Source organism: Tripterygium wilfordii, chromosome 23, assembly GCF_013401445.1.
Source record: "Tripterygium wilfordii isolate XIE 37 chromosome 23, ASM1340144v1, whole genome shotgun sequence".
Taxonomy (NCBI): Eukaryota; Viridiplantae; Streptophyta; class Magnoliopsida; order Celastrales; family Celastraceae; genus Tripterygium; species Tripterygium wilfordii.
Window position 1 is genome coordinate 12,514,004 of NC_052254.1, and position 10,425 is coordinate 12,524,428.

The window sequence follows — 10,425 nt, forward strand, 5'->3', positions numbered from 1 at the left end:
GAATATGAGTTTCTGAAGGTGTGAATTGTTACACTCTATCAAGTAAGTTTCTCAATCAAAAAGATTTATCGCAATCAACTAAATTATATTTAGATAATTAATACTTTTTGACCTATTGGTTTTGATAATATTGTCTTCTAAATTCAATACTCACTTTTTTTTAAATATCTATTTTTTCTTGGGAATGTGGGATTAGGCACTTAATTTTTACTTTCTTACACTTAATTTTGTTGGGAAATGACCCCAAGATCCTCCTTCGATAATATGAAGAACAAAAAAGAAATTGAACTTGAGAAAAATAATACAATCACAACATAAACAATTTATGTGGAAATTCCAAATCTGGAGAGAAAACCACGGTCGTTGTCAAAAGATAACCAGTGAAAATTTCATTATGTAAAAAATTCGTACAAGCACACAACGACAATACTCCTGAACTCTTATGAATACCTGGTATAGACAGTTACACACACCATGTTTTACAATACAATGAAAAGAAAAAATATTAAATATTTTTATTACAATTTTGTTTTTCCTATCTTTTTCTGTCTCTATTAGTCTAGATGAATCTTATTTGTATCCCAACTTTCTCTAAATACATCCTAAAAAACATAAAAAAAAACCCTCATCTATACACACTCCCTCCTGACCCTACCATTTCCCTCCACATTCTCTTTCTCCTTCCATTCCCTCCTCAAATGTTCCTCTACCTCCTTCAAACCCTAATTTCCATGATTTTCAATCTATGGATATCCGCCTCCAACACTGTCGGTTTGTTCTGCCTTTCTCCAGAAACGTTCGCCAATCGATTTTAGTAGTATTCGTCGTTTGTTTTGGGTTTCACTACGCAGTCTGATTGAGTTACGGCAATGGCCGAGTTAGGGCAACAAATGGTGGGGTTCTCGACACTGGCTAGTCATGCGGCAGAGGAATCGTTTGTCACTGAAGGAGCTGGTTGAGAAATCCAAGTCCAGGGAGTAGCCTGATTGGGAGAAAAAGATTAACCTTCTTAAGTACCTTGTTAAGACCCAACAACGCATGCTCAGGCTCAATGTTCTTGTCAAATGGTGCCAACAGGTTAGTACTACCGTTTATTGTTACGGTATCTGTTCGATAAAATGCTGGAGAGAAAAGTCTTCAATGAACTAGCCAAATAAAGCTTGGAATCTGTTCGATAAAATGCCGGAGAGGAATATCGTTTCTTGGAATGGTTTGATATCTGGATTTGATCATGTTGCCTTCTTCACTGTCTCCCCTACAACAACGGAAAGGTCAATTCTAAAGTACGACAAGGCCAATTCTAATGTGTCCCCTACGTAATTTGGCATGAGCATCCCCATCCCTATCCCCATCCATAGATTCCACGTGGGATTTGGCTTTGGCACTTCAAATGGGTTTGTTATGCATGAATTCGAAGACTTCTAAGCAAGAGTATTAGGTAACAAGAGAGAAGCAAATGGTAAGGGAAGGAGAAGATTGAAGGATTGTAAGTGAAAGAGAAGATTGTTGTGCATGAGTGCAGTTTGCAAAATTTTAAAAAAAAACACAAAATGGGGTGACCCTGGGCGATACACGTGCTACAATGGATAGGACAAAGGGTCGGGATCGCACGAGGGTGAGCTAACTCCAAAAACCCGTCCTTAGTTTGGATTGTAGACTGCAACTCGCCTGCATGAAGTTGAAATCGCTAGTAATCGCCGGTCAGTCATACAGCGGTGAATTCATTCCCGGGCCTTATAGACACCATCCATCACACTATGAATTCATAATTGTTATGTTTTTAACTGTGATTTGTTTAGAGTGGGATATTCTCAATAAATAATGAGGTCTCTTTAGAGTGGGGTGAACTCTGGGGTGCAAACAAGCTTATCATTACTCTTCGACCATAGACTTTGTCGCCTCTATCACTTTCTTCTTGGGTTTTTTGGAAAAGTAGCACCTTTCAATAACATATTTGGAAAACTAGCCCACTTTTTAAAAAACATGAAATCTAACACTTTTTTGCTTTTTTCTGACTCAAATACCCTTATCACTTACCACAATACACATCAATGCCCCTCACATACCACCTTACATAGATATATCCGTAACCCATCGACAAAATTCAAAACCCGATTTATGAAAACTCCATTCCTGACATTTACAGGTGTTTCTTTGACACACCAAGTTTGCAGTTGTTTCTTCACGAGGTCTGGTCAAACTGCCTTTCATTATAGCTTGGGCATTCTTCACCATTATCGGCGTTCCCATCACTATCGTCATTCTTGCTCTCTATCGACATTATAACCCGAAGTGAGTGCTTATTAGATTCGCCTGGTATATAGGCTTCGTTAGAACACTCTTACCTTGCATTGAATCGTAGACACACCATATTCAGTTGATTTTGTTTATGTTCTTGTTCGAGTATTTGATCCTATATGCTCGAGTATGTTTGATAGCTGTTCGAGTAGTTTTTTATGGTTGATCGAGTATTTGTTGATATAGGTTCGAGTATTGGTTGATATAGGTTCGAGTACTTGTTGATATATGTTCGAGTATTTGTTGATAGTTGTTCGAGTTTTTGTTTATTGATGTTCGAGTATTTGTTGATGACTGTTCGAGTAATTTTTAATATCAGTTCGAGTATTTTTGGAGATCTGTTCGAGTGTTTTCCTATATATGTTCGAGTATTTTTTACTTCATAGAATGATAAAGGAAATATTTGATAAAAATTGACATGAAATGAAATAAACACTAACGTGCCCATGTACGGATTACATCATTTATGGCATTAATTGCAGTTCCAACATGGGCTGCAAGGTCCAAAAGGGACTCTTGTAGTCGATAAACATTTTGGCCTCGAGAGTGACCCCACGCATTGTCACGAATGCTGATCAATGCATCCCTCGCTGAACGGAGCACGTCTGTGTAGGACTGGTTACGTTCATATTCATTCTGAAGGTTCCTTTCAGCTTCCTTCAGTAGTTATTTCAACCCTTCAATGGAGTTCTGAGGGTTTTCTCTATATAACTCCTCAGATACAGTGAATATCTCGACGATAGGGTCTTCAGGTTCCTCGTTGTTAGTGGAAGTGGAACCTTTCTCTTGGATCCCTGTCTTCTTTGAAGAAGACGGGTCTTCATTCTTTGCTCTCTTCGGAGGAATGGGGTTTTCCTCCTCATTTATTGCTCTCTTTGCAGGAGTTGGATAAGAAGAACTCATTTTAGTTCGAGAAGGGTGATCTTTGATCTTTGAAGAGGATAAAGGATGACCTTAATGTTTCTTCCTATCTCCTATTTAAAGATGAAGGAACAACGTTCAAATAAGTGGGTAGTTATTTGCAAAGAACGTGGAGAAGCTAAACGGTTACTCCTCGCACTTAAAATTCTTGGAATTAAATTTGAACTTAAATGATTCGAATATATGTTCGAGTAATATGTTATATATGTTCGAGTTTGTACTGATATATGTTCGACTATTATGTGATATGTTCGAGCTTGTACTGATATATGTTCGAGTATTATGTGATAGATGTTCGAGTATTTGATTAATTATGTTCGAGTATCTTTTGATATCTGTTCGAGTATTATGTGATATATGTTCGAGTTTTTACTGATATCAGTTCGAGTATTATGTGATATATGTTCGAGTTGTTACTGATATCTGTTCGAGTATTTGTTTAGATATGTTCGAGTATTCGTGTAATTGTAAATATTACAACAGATATTAACTGATTCAAATAATGTACCGGAAATACAAATTTTATTGATAAAATTTATTTTACAATCTAACTCCATATATTCAAATTTTCACTTATTTTATCTAAAATCTTATTGATCAGAACAGATAGATCAAGGAGGGAGTTCTGGAGTGTATGGGTGTCCTGCTCCATGGCTCGCTTCTCAGCTAGCTCATGGAGCTGGGACAATGAACTCCCAGCAGATTGTAGAGCTTTAGTAAGCTCTGTAATCTTAGCTTCGTGATCTTCAAGGTCTTCATATGCCTCGTCTAGTTCCTTCTTCAAGGTCTTCACATAGCTTCGAGAGGATGCCATATTATAGAAAAAGGAGATTTTTCTTCAACTTTTATCTTTATCTTTCCCATAGATTGTGCTATATATATAGGAATAATCGTAAGTATTAACTCCACTGTATTTAATTCTTCTCAGAAATCGAAACGTCATAATAAATATTAAACATTAAAAGGTCTCCCAAGCGTTTTGAAAAGATAAACATTGAAAATCGGAAAAGGTTCAACTAATAACCATTAAAGATAAGGGTAATCACTTTTATCCAGATAAGAGTATTTAAATATATGTTTTCGAGTTGTTGATTATATATGTTCGAGTATTTTAGGATATCTGTTCCAGTGTTTATGATATCTGTTCGAGTGTTTGATGAGGTCTGTTCGAGTATTTGATGATAATTGTTCGAGTATTCTATTATATATGTTCGAGTTTTGATTATTTTTGTTCGATTAATTGATTTCATCTGTTCGTGTAATTGTTACTAGATGTTCGAGTGTTTGATGATATCTGTTCGAGTGTTTGATGATATCTGTTCGAGTATTCTATTATACATGTTCGAGTGTTTGATGCCATATGTTCGAGTGTTTGATGTCATATGTTCGCGTATTTTGTGATATCTGTTCGAGTGTTTGATGTCATATGTTCGAGTATTTTGTGATATATGTTCGAGTGTTTGATTATATATGTTCGATTAATGTCAAGTTCTTACAATTTTCTTTTACAGGAATGGGTGTGGTTGACATTGTTGTTATATACGACGGAGATTGTGAATTTTCAGGAGGAATTTACAAATTCATTGGTGGTACTGGGAAAGGTGTTGTAGTGAATGAGTCAATTTCCTATGAGGATTTTTTGGAGAAGATATACAAGATTATGGGAATTGATCGAACTTCGAATGAGTTGGTCATGAAATTTGTATATAACACACATTTCCATATGGAACCGTTGGTTGTTAGCAATAATGATGACTTGCAATTCTTCATAAGGCAGAACGATGATGCACGGCGACCTGACGCTTCACGAAAATCGGGTACCCCACTATGTATAACAGTCAGACCAAAAGAGCATCAACAGTTTCATTCACAAGATGCAAGTTATGTTCCTAAAACTCAACCTTTTGTTGGACGTGCCAGAAATTGGATTGATGATTTTCCTTGTTTAAGCCAATTCGAAGAAGATTTTGATGATGTTATAGATGGCCAGGGTCGAGAAGATAATATTAATGATGAGTACGATGATGACATTCCATTATATGGTGTCGATGCAGGTGATGAAATACCCCCACGCACTTTTAATTATGTTGTTGATGATGTTGCTGCAGTTAATCATCCCAATATGCAGACGGGTGAGAACATTCAGGTTGGGCAATATAATGGAAGCAATACTATTGACCTCAACAGCGAATCATCCGAGACGTTTGACGTGGGGGTGATTTTTACAAACAAGAAAGAGTTACATAAGCATATATCCCTCTATGCTATTAAGAAGAACTTTCAATTCCGGGTGGCTAGGTCGACAAAGTCATTGCTTATGGTCGAGTGTGTTGCAACTGGATGTCAGTGGCGTATGAGAGGGATAAAGCTAAAAGAAACTGAACTTTTTCTTGTGAAAAAATTCAATGATACTCACACATGTTCGTTGGAATTTGTGAATCATGGGCACAAGCAAGCATCAGGGAGGGTGATTGGTGATTGCATCAAGGCCAAATATGAAGGTGTTGGGCGTGTTTACCGACCAAAGGACATAATACAGGATATGAGAAGAGAATATGAAGTTAATATTACCTATGATAAGGCATGGAGGGCTAAAGAATGTGCTCTTGATTCTCTTCGTGGTTCACCGGAAGAATCATTTGCTTACTTACCTCATTATTGTGCTGTATTGGAGATTAATAACCCTAGTACAACTACTCATATTGAGTCTGATGATGAAAATATATTGAAGTATTTTTTCATGGCTATTGGTGCAAGCTTACGTGGATTTCAGAGCTCTATGCGCCCTGTTATCGTCTTTGATGGCACCCATCTTAAGGGTAAGTATTTGGGTACACTTTTTGTGGCAACTGCTTTGGACGAAAATGAGTAAATTTATCCGGTTGCTTTTGGCATTGCCGATTCTGAGAATAATGCATCTTGGCAATGGTTTTTTTGAAAAATTACGGGATGCCATTGCAATTGAAGACTTCTCACGGTTATGTATAATTTCAGACAGAAATCCTAGCGTTGATAAGGCAGTTTCACTTGTACTGCCTGGTTCATTTCATGGTGCATGTATCGTCCATATCCAACAGAACATGAAGACGAAAGGGTTCAACGAATCTATCATCCCTATATATCTTAAAGCTGCTAAGGTATATCGAATATCTGAGTTCGAGCATTTAATGAATCAGTTGTGTAATGTCGACGGAGGTAGACCTTACGCTTATTTAGTTGAAGCTGGTTTCCATAGGTGGTCTAGAGCACTGTCTTCTGGTAAGAGATATAGTATCATGACGACGAATATTGCGAAGTGCTTGAATGCTATACTACGAGATGCTCGAAGTTTGCTGATTACAATGCTAATTGAACAATTGCGTGCCAAACTTCAGGAATGGTTCAGTGATCATCGTAATACCGCAGCATCTGTCACGTCTTACCTATGTTTCGAGTGTGACAAGGAAGTTAGAAAGAGAAGCAATAGGTTGCAGCGACTAATAAGCCATAGTGAGTACTATGTACGAGATGGTGATCAAGATGGACAAGTCGATCTGCAAAACAAGACCTGTTCATGCCGGGTGTTTGATCTTGACCAACTTCCATGTGTACACGCATTGGCTGCATGTCGAGTTCGGAACATATCTTTTAATTCGATGTGTGCTCCATACTATACAAACGAGGCCATAATTTTAGCTTACGCTGAACCTATATACGCAGTAACTATTGAGGATCAACAGTTCGTTAGCGAGGACAACGTATTGCTCCCGCCGGCGACTAGACGTCAAGGGGGAGGCCAAGGCAACGAAGGATCCCATCATCTGGTGAAACTGTAGCAGTTAGGATATGTTCCAGGTGTCGATAGCGAGGTCATAATCGTCAAACATGCAAAGAGCCAATCGCATTGAACCCAACATCCTAGATGTATAACATGGTTTGCATATTAAATCATTAATGTTATGAGTTTTTATAAATTTAGTGTTGAACCTTCGTTGTGTTGTATTAATCGAACAGTTAAATGTATTACTCGAACAGTCACAGGTTATTAAACCACCAATTACTCGAACATACACACCAATTACTCGAAATTGTGACACGAATTACTCGAATAGACTCAACAAATACTCGAACAACATATAGTCATTTACTCAAATCAACACACCAATTACTCGATCATATAATCGGTTACTCGAACATGCTTATATTATATTACTCGATCAAATAAGGTAATTACTTGAACAAATATACCTTATATTACTCGAACAAATATTTGTATTACACAGAGTTATATACAATTTAATAGAAGAAAAATAAGTATTTACAAAAATATGTTAAAAATGTTGTCCGTATGACTCAATTGCGAATTTCCTCCTGTAAAACATCATGTCTTTCTGCTTAATAAGTTTTATTGGCATTCCCGCACTGAATACCTCTATAAATTTTATTGTGAACATCCCACAATCTTCCCTATAAAAAATAAGATAGCATATATGTTAAAAAAATATATATAAAAGTTAACTACCATAAAAAATTTATCTGACACTGGAAACATTTACCCGGTCTCTTGTTGAGGAACATCTTACAATCTATGAACAGGCCATGGGGCGAATCCTGCATCAATCCCACCCAAGCGAAGGATGTAGGGCAACATAGTCTTTAAGGGTTTCATATGATTATTGCAATCCTCCTTGCTGGTGATTGAAATTTTGGGATCATATACATTGATCCATTTGTTGGCAACTTCTACCTCAATTGCAACCCAATGGATATTTCTCCAAATCATGGGAAAGTAAATGTAATCTACACCATTCAATGGTATGGACCTTTCAGGGTTTTTTCCAGAAATATAGTGCTCAAAGACTTCATATTTGTCCCATTCTCCAACATTATGAAGATCTTTAATGAACTCATTAAAGTGGGATTCAATTGATACCTATAAAATGTACTATATTATTTTTTCTAAAATACTCGAACATGTTACTTAAATACTCGATCATTAAATAATTAATACTAGAACATGTGAACTAAAATATTCGATCATTAAATAATTAAATTACTCGAACATGTGAACTAAAATACTCGAACATGTAACTAAAAATACTTGGCCATCAAATTCAACTACTCGAACATCTAACTAACATACTCGAATACACCTATAAATACTTATAGTGAATATAGTGTCCAACAGCACAACCTTCTTATTGAATATGACAAGGTATTGCTTGATCCTCTTCATGAGGAGGTACATTGCCACGTCCATATGCGACAAAATAAAAGATAACTATAAGTAACTATTAGGAATAAATTTTTTATTTAATATGGTTATATATATGTTACCTGGTCTGTCAACCAGTAATCCTCTGTCATGGCGTTGATAAACCAACTTTTGTACATCTTCGTTCCACCAACCACCAAATAACATGTATCCTCTGCCCTGTTTCTTACCAATGCTTCCAATCCTTGTCTCCAAATAGTCGAATACGACCTCTTTAAATTGATTGGCCAAGGACCATCAAGATTTTGGTTGATACTTGTCTCTTAAGATTTTGGAATCTCTTCAACTCCAATTGAACTTTTGTCTGTCATTGGCTGTTCAAACACTTGTTCTGTGAGATCCATCAATCGAGCAACTACCTCCGCATCCTCAACATCATCGTCATGTCTAACAGGGGAAACTGTCTTTCCCTCATTATCCTCCTCATCACCCTTTCCCTTCTGATAATCCTTTCCATCCCGATCCTCCTTTCCTGCCTGATCCTCCTTTTCATTAGCATCATGCTTTCCCTCCTGATCCTCTTTTTTATCCTCATCATCCTTTCCCTCATCATCCTTTTCATCATCATCCTTTTCATCCTCAATCTCCTTATCATCCTCATCAGGCTGATCATCATTTTCATCCTCATCCTGATTTCCATCCTTATCCTCTTTTTTCTCCCAATTTGCATTTAACACTGCCACACCTTCGTAAATTGCATTGGTAGTCTCCAAAAAACCAGCAATGCTTTCAGCAATTTCCTTTTTCATGTCCAAAAGTTGAGCAGCATGCTCTGCCAACTTCTGCTCTATGGCATCAAACTTGACCTTCAATATCAAATTCCCTCCAGGTTTATGTACATGTGCATGTTCAATGTGATCATTCCTTCTCTTTGTTCTTTTCTCTTTTCTTATTTTTTCTTCAACATTAACATTGTAATCCCTCCTTCTCTTAGTTCTTCTCTCTTTTCTCTGTTTCTCTTCTTCATCTTCTTCAGACTTATCTCTGCTTCTTTTAATTTCTCTTTTCTTAATTCTCTTCATTACCGCCCTAACATAATCCTTCTCTAGCTCAACCTCTATTGGCATTAGAGCATCATGAACCTCAATCTGTTGGCGTTAAAAACAAAGTGATGAGTGAAATTGGAACACCAAAATACAAATACTCGAACGTCAAACTACAACTACTCGAACATGTTACTACAAATACTCGAACATGTTACTACAAATACTCGAACAAATTTTCTACAAATACTCGAACATTTACTACAAATACTCGAACACTAAATACAAATACTCGAACATAAAACTAAAACTACTCGAACATATTACTACAAATACTCTAACAGATTAACTACAAATACTCGAACATAAGACTAAAACTACCCGAACAACATATAATATTAAACGTTTTAACTTCACTAACCTTTATCAGTTCAAATACATCTGACACGATGTCATCTGAAGTAGGGGTTTGATTCCATGAGTACTTGAGTATTCTGGGTTGTGTTTCGCCACATTTGGTGGCATACCTCTGGGCTATAATGGGTACAATTTCATACGCCCAAATCTGTAAATAATCAAATAAAATGGTAAACTATTATTACAATAAATAATAAAGAGAACACAAATAGAATGATCTATTTTTTTTTACCTGGAGTACTATTGGCATTCCATAAAGACTGTATGTCTCCTTTGACTTACCCTTACTCAAGTATTTTTCAACCCTTTCAACCATGGCAGATGCGAGAGAGCTAGCAGTATGTTGGTAGCAAACGCTGCCCTATGGATATTGGTTGAAAGCATCCAAATCATCCACAAGTTGGAGCCACTGAAGATTAATGGCATTTCTTCTCTCCCTAGGCATCAATACAGACTCAACAAAATACACCAATGCTAACTTCAAAGCATCATGAGCATTATCACATTTATCGAATGCCTCTTCCAGCTCAGCTCTGCTTACATTGGTTGTCT

The 10,425-nt window shown here is 36.7% G+C and overlaps 3 protein-coding genes across 3 annotated transcripts; 2 read left to right on the plus strand and 1 right to left on the minus strand.

Annotated features, from left to right (window-relative positions):
• Positions 1-4,732: 4,732 nt before the first annotated feature.
• LOC119992829 lies at positions 4,733-6,091 on the plus strand. The gene has a single exon (XM_038839609.1). The coding sequence runs from the start codon at positions 4,733-4,735 to the stop codon at positions 6,089-6,091; it is 1,359 nt and encodes a 452-aa protein (XP_038695537.1).
• A 40-nt stretch (positions 6,092-6,131) lies between these two features.
• LOC119992830 lies at positions 6,132-7,034 on the plus strand. Its single transcript, XM_038839610.1, has one exon. The coding sequence runs from the start codon at positions 6,132-6,134 to the stop codon at positions 7,032-7,034; it is 903 nt and encodes a 300-aa protein (XP_038695538.1).
• Positions 7,035-8,736: 1,702 nt separating this feature from the next.
• On the minus strand, positions 8,737-10,189 carry LOC119992831 (high mobility group nucleosome-binding domain-containing protein 5-like). Its single transcript, XM_038839611.1, has 4 exons — positions 10,106-10,189; positions 9,878-10,021; positions 9,499-9,561; positions 8,737-9,279 (listed from the first exon to the last, which is right to left on the minus strand). The coding sequence occupies exons 1-4, from the start codon at positions 10,187-10,189 to the stop codon at positions 8,737-8,739; spliced, it is 834 nt and encodes a 277-aa protein (XP_038695539.1).
• Between the last annotated feature and the right edge of the window lie 236 nt (positions 10,190-10,425).

Coding starts and splice junctions, on each gene's coding strand:
- LOC119992829 (XM_038839609.1), top strand. CDS start 4,733: ATGGGTGTGGTTGACATTGTTGTTATATACGACGGAGATTGTGAATTT.
- LOC119992830 (XM_038839610.1), top strand. CDS start 6,132: ATGCATCTTGGCAATGGTTTTTTTGAAAAATTACGGGATGCCATTGCA.
- LOC119992831 (XM_038839611.1), bottom strand. CDS start 10,189: ATGGTTGAAAGGGTTGAAAAATACTTGAGTAAGGGTAAGTCAAAGGAG. Junction 9,562..9,877: donor ATGTATTTGAACTGATAAAG/GTTAGTGAAGTT, acceptor TAACGCCAACAG/ATTGAGGTTCATGATGCTCT. Junction 9,280..9,498: donor AGAAGGATTATGTTAGGGCG/GTAATGAAGAGA, acceptor TTGATATTGAAG/GTCAAGTTTGATGCCATAGA.